The sequence below is a fragment of the Molothrus aeneus genome, chromosome 4 (assembly GCF_037042795.1).
Source record: "Molothrus aeneus isolate 106 chromosome 4, BPBGC_Maene_1.0, whole genome shotgun sequence".
Taxonomy (NCBI): Eukaryota; Metazoa; Chordata; class Aves; order Passeriformes; family Icteridae; genus Molothrus; species Molothrus aeneus.
In genome coordinates, this window is record NC_089649.1 from 61,242,664 (window position 1) to 61,260,747 (window position 18,084).

An 18,084-nucleotide genomic window follows, 5' to 3' on the forward strand; every position below is an offset into this window, starting at 1 on the left:
AAAGAGGTGGAATAAGGCATTGCTGGACATAAGGCAATTATGTCAGCTGGCAATTATATGTTCTACCTGCTGAAGCTCACAGTGTTAATACTAAGTTAGGTAAGTTCACAATTGCAACCAGTTTTGAGCAAGTCATACACAGTCCATCTGATATGGACTCATAACAGCACAACAATGTTAAAAGCAGATGCTACTGTGCTTCCAAGAGGGTTCAATAGCATCTGACATTACCTTATTCCTGATTTTGATGCGCTGGTACAGGTACTCAGGGAAAGGTTTGCGAGGGATGAAGCGGCCCATTCCCTTATTGACGTGCAGATTTCCATCTTCAAACACAATCTTCCCTTGGCTTATGACCACGAGTGGGGCACCATGGCACTCCATTCCTTCAAAGATGTTGTACTCAATGGCCTGGGGTTGAATATGACCAACATATTCACTGCCAAGACCTCTTTCCATTAATAACTTAGAATATGTACATTTGTAGTCATAGTTTTAGACAACTGCCATTAAAAGTGTATAAAGTTGTTTTTTATGAAGGAAAAGCAATTAATTTATTTTTGATACGAAATTATTTTAAAGGATCTTTCTGATCAGACTTTCCTGGACAAGACATTTCCTTCCAGTTTTTCATTTTCCATCCAGGATTTTTATTGTTTTTGAAAATTTGCTGTATCTAACCAGAGCATTTAGAATAATGATAACCCTAATAAGAAAGAAAATTGTGACTCAGGTGCTGGATAACCAGAGGATGAGGTCCCACTGTGCATCTGCTGTTACTGTGTCAGCAAATTTCAAAGAGGCCAGCACACATATTTCTGTCTGAAAAAGCCCAGAAAAGCCCAGGAAGGTCTGAATCTAAATGGGAATGACAGGGCATGTGGTTATTACTTTCTTGAAAATACAGAGAGATCCCAAGACAGAGAAACAGAAACTGAATTACCCAAATTTACTTTTTAAAGGTTTCTAAATGATTTGGTCTTTTAATATACAAATACAATACTGGATATTAAGTAAAACTTTTGGAAGAATTCTCCAATACAACAGGCCAAACCACTAAACAGTAAGATAAAAACTTTGGGATACACAACACAAAACCTATCAGAGTCAAAATGAAAGCAACTGTCAGTCACTGGTTCTCTGCACTGAGGGCAAAGAAACATGTAGCAAAATTCTGGCATTAAACAGAAAATTCCATCCATGAAGTTGATTAAAGCTGTATTAACAAAACATTTAATCATCTGTCATAGTTTAGAATACTGTTAATTTAATCGTGCCATTTATAATTTCAGGTGCTTTTTAGGTAAGAAAAAAAATTAAGCTGGTTTTAAGTTTATTCTCACAGCCTTTTAACCTCAGCTGCAGAGCTGCTGATTCACACCTGTTTATAGGTCTGCCACAAGCATGCAAAAAATAAATAGTGCAAGGGTGTATGCAGAGAGAAAAGAAATCCTTCCTGATTACAATGCTTCCAATATAGGACTTCAATATTCTCATGTCCTGAAACGTTTACCCATTTCAGAACAGGAGTAGGCAGTTACCCCACTCCTGTGTATTCTGTGCTATTGGTGTTCACATGATTTAGGTCAACAGCTGAAAAACAACAGTGACATTTCCTTTTTCTTGCTGGTTTTAATTTCCTCCTTACCGATTTATGGCTTTTGGCTGTTATAGTCTTCACCTTATCAGGGTCCCAAATCACAACATCAGCATCGGATCCTACAGCAATCCGGCCTTTCCTTGGATACAGATTAAAGATTTTGGCAGCATTGGTGCTGGTGACAGCTACAAACTGGCTCTCATCCATCTTGCCTGTGGCCTAAAAAACAATGTGATTTGAGCAAAACGTGCTTATGAAATAAGGATTTACTATTCACAGTACTGAAAGGTTGGGGAGATATTGGAAGGCATCCCTTTATAGATGTGGTGATGTTGCATGAAACAGAGATTGCATCACACAGGACTTTCTGTACAGCTCTTTAACTGGAACTTTCAAATAAATGAGTGTGTTACTCCAGGCATTGCAAAGGACAGCCAGCGAAACCTTAGTGCACAGAATACCACCAAGGTGCTCAGCTATCTGGGATCCCTTTCTCTACATACTGAGGCCTAAGAGTTTTGTTGCTAGTCCTAGTAATTTCTATTTAAATATTTAAGCAATTTTAAATCAGAGAAACTCATATGAGTATTACGAGATCTAACAAAAGATCAAGAGTCCAACACTTTGGGAACACTTCTTGCAAATTAAGTCCATTCTATTACTATTATTATCAGATCTATACATCTAAGTAATACAACCAATTATAAAGTCTTTGCCTGGAGAAATGTCATCACCAATAGAACTTGGCATACAGTCAGTGATGGTAATTGCAACTGTACAGCATTTTGATTTCTCAGTAGAGTATTTTGGGGTCTTCCCTGGCAATGAGCAAGAACAATGTTCTAAGGAAGAACAACAGTGCCAAGCCTTTTAATATTAGATAAACACTTATTTCCTTCCTGGTAAAATATAAGGTTTGTAAAGTATAAGCTACTCAGTGGTGCAGGATTGAATGCTGCCACCTATAAATCCCACGTTGCAGCCCTTCCTGCAGTTCCTTCCCACTGAGGGAGCCACAAAAGAAAATAGCAGCTGCTGGCTGTGCTTTGCTTGCTTCCCTACTTTGCTCCTACATGGCAGGTATCTGAAGCTGCTTCTGTGCTTGGAATCTCAATAGCTGTCCCTGAATAAGGTGTTTATGAAATAGAGTCTGGGAGAAGTGCTCATCACAGCACTGCAGTCTGCAATGTGCATTTGAGCACAATGCAGTGAGTGTGTGTGAATGCAGGGTGTGCACGTGGAGACAGACAGTAGAGGGAGAATATCATTATACATTAGAATCCATGAAACCATCAAAAAATTCCTGACTTGTACCAGCACTCCACTGCAAAGTATGCCAGGATGAATTACGTGTAATGCTCTCCTTCAAAGCATTTCATCATTTAGCCTCAGGCTCAGCTGCCATCCATTTGTAATTTTTCAAAAACGATGAGACACTTCCCAAATTCAAACAATTCATTCATCACGTTTATATGAGGTTCACTTCAAAACCATTAAATTGCTCCAGATACCACATCTCAGAAGCATCCGCTCTGACACTAAGGGAAAATAAGAGCAATGGAGTATGGGAAGCCTCAGGTCTAATGAAACCCAATACAATTGCAGTGTCAGAAGTGAAACACAGCCCTGAGTTTAAAAAACTGGAAGAGGTTTTTGAAATAAGCAATTCACCTCACAGTAGCATTCTCTCAGGGAATTCTCAGAAATATAGCAGAAAGTCACCTAAGCAATGGCCAAGAGTCTCTTGGCTTTCATTATTCAGCCAACACTCAATTTCCTTTTAGTCCATAAAAGTAAGTTATTACTTACTACAGCTTTGTCCCAGACAACAGTCATCCTTTCCTCAATTCCATTGACCCCTTCAGGAATCATAGTGAAGTTGTCCTTTCCAATGGCTTTCTGGGCAGTGCTATAGGGGCAATGTCCACTTCCCGTCACCTGCAGGTCCCCACTGTGGAGTTAACACACAGAAGGTTTAGACCAGGCATCACCAAGGTGACCTTGGTCTCAGACAGGCTGTGAATGGACCTTTCAAGCCTTTCAAGCCACCAGAGGCACAGGCTGTAAATCATGCCAGACATTTCTGTGCTGGCTACACATCACTGAGAGTAACAATGGCACTGGACATCTCCACTTTCCCCCAGGAGCACCCTGGACTCCTGGATTACAGCCCCCTCCAGCTCCAGGCTGCTTATCAACAGAGATCAGGCAAAAGCCCACTAACCAGGACAAAGGATTACTCCAGGATTAAGGAAATGATCAGAAGCTTGTATGAAATGTCTGGCACTCTCAAGATTAATTAATTCACAACCACATTAAAAAAATGATGGCAAATTTCACAGTGCAAAGTCATGAGCTTCAAACGTGTTCCCCTGCATTTCTCTCCTACACATGTATTTTTCTTGCAAAACTTACATGAATACTTCTCATCTGACCTTCCAAAACAGAATCAAGAAAATAAAAATATTTTTATCAGGTAGTTTTCTAATTAAACAACAAAAGGCATAGTGCAAGTCAAACACATGCTCTGGATTTATCTAACTTAAGAGTCTTACACAGAAAAAGGCATGGAGAAAAATGCAGAAAGAGCTACCATTTATAATGCTTTTATTTAAGAGGTTGGGTTTTTCAGCCTAGAGAATTTTTTTTTTTTTTGGCAGAGAGCAGAACTGGATCACAGCTGCTCCTGGAAATAAGGAGGAAGAACATAATCAATATGCAGAATCTTGCCAAAATAGAAAGTCAAAGAAGAAGGTTCTCCAATATCCACAGGAAACATGATATTTTTAGCTCTTGATTAAATTTACAGGAGGCAGGCACATTAGAACTCACTATGATTTCCCTTCCATCACTCTCTAAGTCCCCAAGAGCTTGCCATCTTTTTCTTTAACTGATAATGTAAATTCCAGCTCTGAAACAACGGAATGATTCTGGTCCACAAATCTAGATCCAACAAGCTAACAAACAGTCAAGTACAGAAGAAAAAAGTATCACACATGAGTAATTCTAATGCCATTTTCTAGACTGCCAACCCTAATGATTGCTGACAGAGAAAAGTCCTTGGCCTCTTTTCTGGTTCTTCACCACACTCACAAGCCATCCATCCGGTTTTTAGCAGAAGCTAAATCCATGAATTCAGTACAGAAAAGGCTGCTGTGCTTTAGCTGCTCCTGATTGTTAATGACTGCCTGGTGTTACTCCATAGGATTAAGCCAATTTCATCAGTAAATATCCATTTATTTTAACACAACAATAAAGTCAGAAGGTTGCAATGGCATTTCTTCCTTTTTGATGCTTCTCTAATCAGCAAAGCTTCCTGTGGCATCTCTCCTTTCCACACACTGATATAACAATGAAAACTTGACTGTCACAGCCAGGCCTGTGACACTGCCAAGTTCCCTGAGGTCATGCTGTGCTTCTAAAACCACACTTCAAATTCCTACACCTGAAAGATAACAAGGGCTTGCTTTCTTAATTCCATACTCTCTCCTCTCTGACATTTAATAACATTATTGATATGAACTGCACTCCCCAGTCAAATCAATAAAAGACTTCCAAAACTGAAGTGTGCCACTTGAGATCCTTCCATCCCTGGTTAATCCACGAGCACTGTTACTGTCTGGACACACTCTACTGTCAAATGGGGGGTAAGCATTACATCAACTGAAAAACTGAGAGACAGGAAGGGATCATCATGAAATAAATGCCAGATCATCAATTTTTTCCCCTTAAACAAGGTTTTCATGGCAAGTTGCATCGTCTGTGTAGCATCAAGATCTCACATCTCTGGTTCACAAGAGGTGGCACATCCCAGCTGCAGTAATGCAGCAGCACACCATGCAAGATCAAAGCTAACTCAAGTGCATGGCCCACAGATGACACAAGGACCTAATCTCATGAGGCAAATTCAATCTGCAAATCCCATGAGACATGATGGGGTTTTACACATTCAGCTTTTCAGTGGAAAATCAACAAATCAAACCATTCAGCTTTCTGTGGAGAAGAGCACAAGCAGTATGCTGCATGCTTGCAAAGGAAGGATGTTGTAGGGATTTTTTAATGAATGTAAAATATTGGTATCCAAATCAACAGTGCAATAGAAACATAAAATACTGTCTTTACCATCATACTTGCATAAAATTCCCTATGAATTCAGAGCAGACCGATACAATATACAGTTCTTTTTAGTTTCACAGTATGGATTTGAAGTATTAAAACTGAAAGCAGGCTAAGCTGCTGTCATTTAAGATCTAGGACTTTAAGCCACCAGAAAAAAAAACCCTATTTTTGCATGCTTGGAGAATAATGAAAACTTCTGTTAGTCCTCGGTTTGTCTTTCTGATGTTAGTTTTAAAAAGTCATTATTTGGATTCCAATTCTAAAAATGTTCTTGCTAATCTGCTTTGACCCACATACTATTATTTTGGGACTCTCTTCTAGAAAGCATATATAGCCACTCTAACAGAGTAAGGAGTCAAACATTTTGATACACATTTACATGTGCTGGCTAAGAGCCTTACCCTCACACAGTGAACTTCACCCTTTACAGTGCTGATAGTGATGAATCAGACCAAGAAAGTCATTTTTTTCTGAGTCTTCCTTTGGAACAAAACACTCAGTTATGGAAAAAACATTTTTTTGCCATCAGACTGTCAGAAGAGAACTGCTGTGAATTCTTACCAGAGCCACACATTACTCAGAGCTCAACTGCAGCATCTTTAGAGCAGTTGTGTTAAAGGCTGGGTGGGCTCTGGGCTGCACAGCCTGACCCATCATGTGCAAGGGGAGACATGGCACTGACTGATGGCATCTTCCTGTCACATGTGTGTGCCCACCCAGCTCCCAGGCAGCTCTGAAGATGGTCACTTTCAAGGTTCAGATTTCTCTGCTCTGTCTAGGGCATTGGAAACCCCAGAAAGGGGAGGCCAGAGCTGAGCTGGGTGCCACCACATGAAGGTAAATGAGGATATGAATGGTAAGTTGAGTTCCTCCCTCCAGCCCTAGCAGTCTGTCCTGGTGGGGCTTCAGCTGTGGATTTCTATATCATTTCAGAGCAGATGGTCTTTTGCTTAAGCTAAAGACCCACAGTTGGCTACAGGCAGGAAATACTTTCAGAGATGGGTTTCACAGTCTGGGTTTCTGGCAAGGCATTGCTGCTATCTTCTTTTCTATATAAGACACTTCTTCCTCTGCTGTCCACATTCCTTTCACCTACCTACCTGAAGGCAGTCAGCTCACATCCCTATCCTGTCAAGAGATGGCCTTCAGTCTCCAGCTGTCTCCACCCAAATCCCTCACAGTCTCCTTTGTAATTCACTCTGGCCTCTCTCTCCTGACATTCCTGCTCTACATGTACCACTTATCTTTGCCTTCTTCCAGCTGGAGGACCCCAGAGCCCATAAAGACACAAGGCAAGCTAAAATAAGCCTGCAAGAACTGGACACAAGGAAACTTGTATGATTTTGGTCCCTCCCAGATGAAGGCAAACTACCAAGTCAGAATTTTTCAATATGCAGGAGATAAACCCACCAATCTCTGCTACTAACACAAGTTAGTTTAGGACAAGCCAATTTTCAGAACTCACAGCTGAGAGCCCTGCACCAGCTTTGACAAAAATTACCCCAAGAAATGTTTCTTTGTTCTTTGTATCTCTGCATTCAGGAACAGCCCTGATTTCTGGAGCTGTGCTTGTCAAATATGCCTGGGGCTTAAAATTGAGTCCAGTCTCAAAGATGGGGATGTATCCCCAGGCTTTTGTTTATGCTGGACAGTGAGGATGCCATCCCATCATACAGCAACAACTCAGCTAAAGAAAACTGAAAACTAGGGAGAAGGCCAGTTTGAAGTCTTGACAATCTAGTTGTACAGCTAGGAATCACTTGAAAAGCAGAAAGAAAAAGAATTAATTCCTGAATAGCCAGCAATTGCCTCTCTATCAAGCCAAGCAGCAACTGGAGTGTCCCTGACTGCTCACTTGACTGCAGCCTAAGCATAAGGATATAACTATCCCAGGTTTTCTATGTCCTTTCTCTGCTGTTTCATGTATGAGACTAGTCTAAAGGAAACCAGGCTGATCCCTAGATGCTTCATGCCATTTGTCTTTTGCACTTGCCTCACCAGCATCCTGTTAAAAAAAAAAGGAAGTCTTACCATGCTAAGAGTGAATTTAAGTGGTCTGGAGTGGTAGGGTCAGGGCTCAGAGGTGGTGAGGTCACAAAAGCTGCAGCCTTGGCCCAGTTTTTGCTCCAGTAATGTGTCCCATCTGTCCCCAAGCTGGCAGTGATCGGCTCTCCAAAAACAAGGGGACCTTGGAGAAAGCAAGGATATACAGGAACTAGGTACAGCCCACTCTCTCTTCAGCACAAGACACTGCTTGCTGCATGCAGCCATGTATAATTCACACATTGCTACATGGCTAGCACAGCTCCCAAGAAATTAAACAGCCCTGGCTTTGTCTGTATGATAAAAAATTAATCAGGAGTCTCTTTGAGCTCTACATGCTTTTGATCAGCCTATTTACAAATCTTTCTTTCTAATCCAGAAGGAGACAGTTCAGACCCACTTTTAATTTGTACTGTTTTAATCACAGGCACCTTGCTCCAATTTGGAGTGCACTGGATGGTGGATTACTTCAGCAGGCAGATGCCTTTTTACTACTCCCAGGTTGGGCACAGCACCAGCAGACAGCAGCATATGGTCCCCCTGCACCACACTCCAAGTTTCCAAGAATACAAACATCAAGACAATAATTTGCTCTTTGGCTTTTCCATATTGCTCACAAGCTTTGTAGTCCCAACCAGCAGAACAGTCCTGACTTGCAAATGCAGCTTCAGCATCTCCCTTCAGGCTCACAAGGCCCTTTTGGGTGCTTTGTAACCTGGATCCCACCATGGCCCCAGCAAGCAGGGCTGACCTGCAGCACCCATCAGCTTCCAGCAGCAAGGCCAGGAGCAAGCTCCAAGTATTTCTAACAGCAGGGTCACTGCCCAAGCCACCTCTCAGAAAAGCTGAAATACTGGCCTGGAGGATGTGCCATTAGGAATAAAATATCTCTTTCCCATCAACAGAGATATAGCAGTCTAAGGGAAAAGTAAAAGGGAAAACAGGATAGGGAAGAGTTACAATTCAGTCATCAAGAGGGCAGTTTGTGGGAAGAGCATCTCAACCTAAAAATACGAAAAGATTTCCCCTCATCCTTCCCAGCCACAAATATTTACTCTGCAATGGTGCTGCCATTCTTTGGTAACCTCTCCCTATAGACTGTCATTTGAGTCAAGACATACAGATTTTTTCACTGAGCTTCTATTCAACAACAAAAAAAAAAGACTGGGGGAGCAAAGGAAGTCACTTACCTCTCTTCCTGGCCTGTGCAATGATATCAGCTGCACTCTTACTCATCACCTTGGTGATGTACACTGGGCAGTTTATTCGACTGGCAATCGTGATGGCACGGAAAACTGCTTCTGCTTCAAGCTGAGCAAAACAAGGAGGGAAAAGTTAACTGCAAATGCAGTCTGAAGAAAAAAAATCAGCTAGAGGACTGTACCATATTTCTAATTGTTCAGTAACAACTCTTCAGGGGTTGATTCTGCTTTTTCCATAGAGACACAGTGCTAGGAAAGAGGGAGCTAACTCAACCCCAAACACTTGCCACTAGCAGTAACCACAGCCAGGCTGTACTCACTGCCAGGGTACAGCTGTCCCAGTACAAACACAGCTCCCTGGCTCCCTGCACCCCAGGAAAGGTCATGTCCAAGCAGCTGATGCAGCCCCTCCTTACCTTCCTCCCACCTTCCTGTTTAAGACTCCTACCCTGCAGCTGAAAGGAGAACAAAGCAAGAAAACTTTGCCCCTGCTAGGAGACAACCTCTGAGCTCCCCCGGCAGCTTTCCCTAATCTTTACATAATGGTGACAGTGAATGTAAAGAATTCTCAAACAGCAACTTCAGCACTATGGACTGAATTTAGCCCATAATCCACAGAAGCCTTTGAAGCAGTGCCCAGTAAGTCCTCTCTGTCAGCAAGCATAAAAGCAACCTCCTTCCTCCCAGGGAGCCAGCTGGGACGTAGGCACACAAAGAAAGCATCTTCAGATGGAGGAGCAGTGTTTCCCAGCAGCTCTGGAGACTCCTTTCCCCAACCATCAGTTCTATACCAGATCCTTCCCAGATGGACTCACAGTATTGGCATTTTAATACAATAAACCCTGTTGTAACTGAAAATAGTGACTCAGCGGTACAGAAATTTCTGTGCAAGTTTTTCTAGAAAAATTGAGCTTCTTAGACCTTCCAAAACTACATGGCTTAATCCTTTATAGTTTAGTAAAATCTTTTTCCTTAAATCAGACTGCTTCAGTTTGTCCTAGGACTTGTATCAAAAACATTTGCTCTGGAAACCCAAATGCACCTTTAGAGAGCAGGGAAGGAGGCACAGCCTCTGCCCTGAAGCACTAGAGCTGAGCAAAATTCCTTTCTGGAAACTGCAAATGCAGATTTTCCTTAGGCCCTTGTTCTCATTAAAAGGAAACAATTCAATCCTTTTAGAATAATTTTAGTAGAAGTTGAACAGCAAAATGAAAAAGTACATAAACAGTTCAATAGAAGAATGTGACCAATTAAGCTGATTCCTTTTGCCTTGGGGAGAAGTTAAATAAAGATCTGCAAACCACAACAATCTCTTCAAGTTCAGCCTCAAACCCTCGGGACGTCGTCTCTTTAGTCTTCTAGGAAAGCAGTCACTTCCCACTACCGCCCTCCACATCCCATTAAGGGTCTGAGCTGTGTACTTTAGGGGGCATTCTCATGTCTCCACATTTTCCTTGGCATTAAATAAACCCTTTCCAGATGCCTGAGATGATCCACAACAGAGCTCAGATTTTATTATAAGGGAGTTGCTTAAAACAATCTGCCTCACAGCAACTTTCCATTCTCATGTATTTGCATCTCTACAGCCTGCATTTCTGACACCAATATATCTGCCAGCATGAAAGTAGATCTATATGTGGGTGTATGCCTATGCACAGTATAGATGTGCACATGCATCTTATAGGAGGTTTTCACACAAAGCATTTTAACAAATGCAGTTACTCTGAGGACTAACCCTCAAGCTGCACTGCTGGTTTTTAGCCTGATAGGCCCATTTTTTTTTTGCCATCACAAATCAAAACACAAAGGTCACACTTAAAAAAGTACATGGATATCCATGCCCAGGGCAGCAGGAGCTGAGATTCCTGAGTGTACAAGGAGTGTACACACTTATCCCTGGAGTAAGGGAATGCACCTGGCTGCAGCATCCAAAGGGCTTTTCAGGCAAACAAACAAGTTGAAAGGACCTGGACTTTTCAGACATTAAGTAATACTGGAAAAGGCAATGGGAGAAGCAGATATCTGGCCTTACCTCTTCTGGCCTGCTCAGGGCATGTCCCTCAGGTCCAGTGATTCCCATCTCCAGAATACGCTTTTGTTCCTGCAATGTAAGAGATAAACGCTGACCCAGCTCCAGGATGAGACCTGTGCACCCAGCACCCTCAGGGAGATGAGCCACCACATGGTCTGAGTGCCCCTTTCAGTGGCAGTGTAAACACAGCTGCAAAGCCCACTGAACACTGAAAACACTGGCTCTGAACTGCTCCCATGCCACACCAGCACAGCCAGCAGTGCTCTCTGTTGTGTGATTGAGCACATTTGTGCCTCAAGCCATTGGCCTGCACCATCAGAAACCTCCTCTGTCCCCCAGAAAGTCCTACTTGACACCACAACACCAGCCCAGGGAATGGGCTTCAACCACCAATACACTAAATGGTAATTATGGGTACTTCCAGCCTGCCATTCCCTATTTACTTGCTCAAGTTCCTCTCTGCAACTTGAGGAGAGTATTTGTGCATTCTTGCAATGCACAAAGCACTTTCTTAAACCTTCAGCACTGCTGACACTTTCAGTTTTCCGTAATGCTTTCTTCCTATACAGTGAATCACTAAAATTATGCTTTTATGAAACAGAACAGTGCCCTCCAGTTGCAAGAGCACTGTGTCCTCATCAAAGACCCCATCTCAGGACCAATGGGGGCTTTTCAGAAAAATAATCTGCGCTATCCAGCTTCATAGCAGTGAAAAAAACTTTTTTAAATAGAAAAGTGTCACTTAATTTAAGGCCAAGCAGTGTTATTGGAATAAATTTCCCTTTTTGCAGAAACTGGTGGTCAACCCCTTTTCATCTGAGGTCTGGCCCTGGCCTGCCCTGCCTTGCCCTGCCCACAGGGCTCTAATGAGCCCAGCTCAGATGTAATGGCTCTGTGACACAGAGAAATGTCCCCTAGAGACCAGGATGAAGTTACTGAACATATTTGAATGTGTCAACTAATAAATATCTCATCCCAGATCCCTGAGGGTGAAAAGCTCACACATTTCCAACATACTCCAGTAAAAGTGGAAAAGTTAACATTCATATATACTTTAGCCTTCACTGCAATCAATCAGGGCTGAAGAGGCATTAACAGGAATGCATTAATCTGACTGTGTAAGAACATTTTGGTTAGAAAAACATAAGGTTTCACAAGTATTATTAAAAACAGCTGTTCTGTATCATTAATGCACTGGCTCTGAACAGTGCCAGTTAAAGACTTCAGATAATTAAAATACATCAATAAAATGAAGTTACAGCCGTGTAAAAAAATAGCACGTTGGCGCAGAATAGATACACAAAGTAGGACAGATTTGCATCTTGAAGGAAGTACTAAAATCAGATCATATGATAAATTACCCCCTGTAAGAGGACTTGATAGTGCTAATTAACTATCATATAGATAATTCACTAGAATATTTGCTTGACAAGATCAAATTTGTATTTTCACAGGACAGTCCTAAAAAACCTATGTGCAGGCAGCTTTCTTTTCATTATCCAAACAATTCTTCTACATAAAAGCATAGAGAAAGACTGATTTTATGAAACGTGGCAATAGTGAACAAATATGTTGATGTATAACATAACTTACATTTATTTACTGCTTCCTCTTTTCCTAATAATTTTTCTGTCCTGGTTGTTCATATCTGATGACCATATATTAAGGCTGATCAGAGAAAAATTAAATAGAAAAATAGAAATCTGAAATAGATTTCTTCAAATATGCAATACCATGAGTCCGCCTTGATTTTAATGGGCAATGTATCAAAACACCACAGATGCCATTTGTTTTATTTTGCCATTCCTACAGTAATATTGACTTAATCATGCTCATTAATAGTCATTTTAATTCTACTAGATATTTTATGTTGTATTAAAGCTATAAATCATGTATTTAGTAGTTTTTATTCATGCTAAACTCCATGAGAAATCAGCTTTTTCCTCTCTTTAATTCAAATGAGGGTTGTCACCTAGTTTCAGTGGGGGAAGGACACAACCACACTGTATGTGCCTGCTGACTCCTCACTAGTAACTTTTGATCCCAGTGGTTTCTTTTGGTCAAAGTTAAAGTGAAAGGCAGATCTCAAAGGGGGTAAATTCTAACCAGGCAGATGGAGATATGCTTTTTCCCCAGAAGGAAAAACAAAATACACCCAAGGTAAGAGTTCTTACACACTGCCAAACAACTCAAACAATTCCCTTGACGTTCTCCCTTAGCTGTGAGACAAGGTGGGTTGCCTTGTGCAGATCTCAAAGACAGCTTTAGCTGCTGTAATTTCCTTGTCAGCTCTGCAGCCCAGTCCTTAGCAGATAAGCCAGCAGATAAGCAGCTCAGCAGATAAATCAGATGGCTCACTCAGAGCCTCACCGACCTAAGAGGGGCTCGATGCACGTAGGAGAGATCAGGGCTGTGAGACATCTCTGCAACAGCCTTCAAAGATTCATCTGTCACAATGCAGCATCTAAACAACACCCACCCAAACCTGCCCCTTCTGTTTCAGAAGGGGATCCAGGCCTCTGAAAGCCCAGTGGAAGGTTTACTATCAACTGCTGTCCTTGGGTTGCCTCTTTCCATGTTTCAGTGTGTCGTGGCACTGATCAGAGCCATGGTACAGTCCAGTGGGAGGACAGCAGCTCCCAGGGCACCTGAACTGCAAGGACTGCACTGGACATGCAGAGCACTCTAATGAAACATTCTGAACTTGAACCCAGCTTCCTGGTCCCGAGATGCATCTTCTAAGAGCATGGATTATACTTAAACACACATTTTTGAAATGTCTACAAGATCACAGTAGTTCTTATTCTCAAACTTCAGAGATTTATAAGAATATTCTCAAAAATAAATAGGTCTGTGAGCTTTAATACCTGCTCCCAACTCACTGTGTTGCTTATGCTGATAGCTGCAGCAAAAGACTTTAATATAAAGCTTTCAGATCCTCTTTTTGTACTCAAAATCTGTGAACAAGGCTTTACATTATTCTGCTTCACTTGCATCTGCTGGATTCAGAAGAAATCTTCTTGCTTCCTTCTGCCCTCCTTATCTAGTCCTCATTTGCTCCTCCAAGGCAAGGAGCTGCCTGGATCATTGCCCTATCTCAAGGATGCTCTGCCAATTAATGCAAAAGGACCTCCCTTCTCTCATCCCAGGCTTTATACCAACAGTGTGCAGGGCATCAGGTTCAATTAAGGCTCTTTCCAGGGAGTTCCCTTCTTCCTACCCATTCTCTGAATGGCCTATTTAATTCCTCCTCTCTAATATCTATCATCTCACAAACTGAAGCAAAAACGATGGTTCACTCACCTGAGCTATCAAGTCTCCATTTTCAGCATGGACCAGGATAACAGCCCCAAGACTCTTTAGAAAGGTAAAGGCTTCATAAAGCTGCAGGTAGTACAAAGAAGGAAACACTGCTGAATAAGGAAAACACATTACTTAACACTGAGACCTCTCTCTTCACCTCAGTTTTGCACCTTCTATGCTGGTAATTATATTGGTGAATAGCAAATGATCTCTTTTCTACACAGAACCTGAGCTTCACTGATTGGTGCTGACTTACCCACCCCTGTACACACCAGCTGCACCAAGAGAGGGTTAACAGCAGGGCTGGATTTCCCTGGGACACAGAGTCTGCCCCAGCACCTGCAGGGCCATCTCCCCATGCCCTCCCATGCATCTAAGTTTAGTAGCCCTGTAGTTCTGTAGTTTTAGCAAATGTAAAATAGAATTATTGCCATGTACTACAGGCACTTTTAGTATGGCTAGAACATCTCTTTTCTGAAGTGCAGGCATTTTGCACCATCTTCTTGGAGCCATCATTGCTGAGCTTTCAGCAACATCTTTAATTCAGGTATTAAAAGTTGCAATATTTTATCTAGATTTTCTAAGATTCAACAGCCATCCCTAAAGAAGGACAGTAGTTGACCTTTTTGCTTTTACTGGTAATTTCTGAGCACACATCTACTGAAACAGTTTCCTTTCCAAAAGCTATTCAGCTTATGTGTCCCTTTTTTAAACCAGACTTCAGTAACTGGGAGCCCAGTTTTCAAACACAGATTAAATATGGAGGACAAAGGTTCTTCAGTGTCTACTTTTGCACTAGGGCACTTCAGGCAGCATTGAATGGGCTGCAATATACAGCTTGCAACATGGACATTTAAACAAGGTAACAGCCATTAGTCCAGCCACACACTAAACATTTTTGATGTATTCCTCTCAGCAATTCCAACAGGGAGTTGAATTTAACAGACACTGTCAGAGAATAGTTATAAATTATTATGTCCAAAATTCCAATTAAAACCACATGTATTGGAGGTGTAACAACAGTTATTTAAGAGACCAAGAGCGGTAGCTCTGGGAATAAGTAAGAAAGAAACATTTTATCAACTGAATAAGCAAACATTATTATTACTAACAGATGCCATTGTCTATTTACAGTGGCCTGATATGTATGGATGGGAAAGCTGAAGAGTCTGGAATCTGTAATGAGCTCTGGACAAACAAGCTCATTGTTATCTCCAGCCCTAATGAGAAAAGGCCACCTCCCCCAAAGAGCAACTCTATTTAGCTGCTTACACAACCAAAAAACTCTTGAAGCCTAAGAACTGCCACTGCCTTGAGTGCTTCATCTTTTTCTCTCTCTCTGACCTAGAGTCCTCAAAATTGCTGCAAAATAAAATGAGTGAAATCCTGAGCAGAGCTTGAGTGGCTGCAATGTTGGGAGACACCAGAAGATCTCTACAGAAGGTGAATGTTATACACTTGAAGAAACACATACAGGTGTTCTGCACAGCTCACAACTGACCCTCCAGAGAGTAAACCACCTCTGCACATTCCTCCCAGTGCCAATCAGGCCAGTGAGAATGTTTCTCTGGGACTCAACCTCAGCAACTCCTCAAGTGTTGGGAGGTGAGGAAAGAGAGGACAGATCACAGCAAAGAAAAGCATTCAGAGCAATACCTGGCTGTCGGACATTTGGTAGAGATCTTTGTAGGCCATGTAGACTTGAAAAGAGTTCACACCTGTTCCAAGACAAAATTCAAAGGTGTTGCCATGTAAGTGTATTCTTAAATTGTATTTGAACAAAAACTTCAGGAAAAGCAAGTAATAGAGTATGTCTGGACTAGGCTTTTCACTAGTGATTGCCAAAAATCAAGCATGGTTTCACAGCTGCATTACAGCTGCTAGGACTAGAAGCCGGGATGCCCTCTACTCTGGGGGAAATTTCTGGATGCTGTGGGTAGCCTGTGTTCATCCCTGGAGTAACCCAGCCACCACTGCAAAGAGGATTGCTTGTAGCCAAATCACAGACAAGCAATGGCGGCTAAAGCAAGCATGTAAAGTTTGTGAAGTTCAAAAAACCTTGTGTAAGGTTCTATGAATCAGTGGTTTTCTTTTTAAGTTTCTTTAGCTATTCAGAAAAACATTTCAGCTTGATCTAAACTGTGATTTTTGGTAGATAAAACTACTGGTTAGGATCCCCCAAAGTGCTGAGAAGGTGTAGGAAATGTGTATCTGAATCGGCATACAGACTTGCTTTTTCTTGACCTTACACTCCAAAGTGCTTAGCTTAGCTTAGCTGATGGCAGACACTGGGAAGGAGTGGAAACAAAGCCTGAAACCAGTTTTATGGGCAGCTCACCACACCTCTTCTTCTGCCTTCCAAAGAAGGAAGGATTTATGCTGGCAGCCGTAAAAAACCAAGAAAGACAACAGTTTCAAATTTCAGAAATCCCTAAGAAATGCTAGTGTTGAGTGTCAGTTGTCAATAACCCCTGTATTCAAATCCCCATAAGTGTTGCTATTTATTTCAAAGATTTGGTTATTTACACAGCTTTGTATTCTTACAGAATGCAACTTACAAATTTCTTCTCTTTATAATTTCTGTAGACACGAATTCATATTAGTGTGCATATTTGTCCTAATTTTTAGTCTACTGGCAAGACTCCCAGTTTGGTCCAAGGACCAGTATTGTACTTTTCTAGCTCAAAAAAAAAAAAATTCTAAGCTACCTAAGCTGTGTATGCTGCATTTCAAAATGGCTGTGATGAGAACTGTGCTTCCTGGGGGAAGAAGAAAATGTTCCTGTTTTTCATGTTGTCTACATGAATGAATAAAATGAATAAATCTCTCTGATGAAGATGTAACTCCTTCATGAGTCTAAAATGAGCAAATACATCCTCAAGCAGAGGGTATGACTGCTCACACACACACACAGAATTCATTTATTTACAATTACAGGACTAAAATACCCCAGGATACATGCAAGATAAAACATTGAAATGATCCCTAGCATTATGTCTTCCTGCTAAGTCCAGGCAGCTCAGAGAGAAACACAAAGCAGGAGCTGGCCCCTCCTTGCTGACTTCCACGCTGAGCAAATCCAGCCTGAACAGTGGAACTCTGTCAGCCTGTAAGCCCATCCTTTCTTCCCATTTCCTATTTATCATGTTCTCAGAAAACACATATAGCCTTTAATAACTGTAAGCCCTCCCTCGACTCCTCATTACAATTTCAGAGCACTCAGTATGTCCTTATTTTAAAACCTAAGCCTGGCTGGGCCTTGCCTGGGGCCAAGGCTTGCAGCCTTGTGCCCTGAGCCCCTCTGAGTGCTCCCAGCAGGGCCCAGCACACCCATCCCACCTGCCGCAGAGCAAAGCTCAATTTTCTCCCCACAAACCCACCCCACGTGCCAGATGTCCGCTGCACCCAGGACCACCTTCCTGCAGGGGTGCCTATGCCCACACAAAGCAAGGAGGACATGTTGGGCCTGCTCCAAGCCATGCTGGCTGTCTCAGTGATGGCACAGGACTGACACCTCACATTTCTCTGTGAGCCCAGGGCTGGGGTGTCGGGATCTCTCGCTGGTCAGAGTGACCCCGAGAAAAGTTTAAAGTCTCTTTTCCCAGCCCGGCGCTTGAAGGAGTCAGGGCTCTTCATTTCTCGGTCTCAAGGTTGTTTATTGTATCCTATCTATAAAATCCTTTCTCCTGCCCTGCCGAGGTCTGTCCAGCAGAACAGTTCCAGGCACACTGCCTACCCCCGGGGTGGTGTTATGTCTTTATACTAAAAACTATATACAATGTTTA

At 42.1% G+C, this 18,084-nt stretch overlaps 1 protein-coding gene across 2 annotated transcripts in view; it reads right to left on the reverse strand.

Annotated features, from left to right (window-relative positions):
* Positions 1-18,084, reverse strand: part of CRMP1 (collapsin response mediator protein 1) — a 50,424-nt gene that overhangs the window by 4,997 nt on the left and 27,343 nt on the right. For both annotated transcript variants that reach the window (XM_066548624.1, XM_066548625.1), the window contains exons 5-12: positions 15,956-16,017; positions 14,300-14,380; positions 10,997-11,065; positions 8,953-9,073; positions 7,751-7,907; positions 3,410-3,551; positions 1,649-1,819; positions 232-411 (exon numbers count right to left, since the gene is read on the reverse strand). In XM_066548624.1, the coding sequence (XP_066404721.1) occupies positions 232-411; positions 1,649-1,819; positions 3,410-3,551; positions 7,751-7,907; positions 8,953-9,073; positions 10,997-11,065; positions 14,300-14,380; positions 15,956-16,017 (983 nt within the window). The remainder of the gene's footprint in view (positions 1-231; positions 412-1,648; positions 1,820-3,409; positions 3,552-7,750; positions 7,908-8,952; positions 9,074-10,996; positions 11,066-14,299; positions 14,381-15,955; positions 16,018-18,084) is intronic.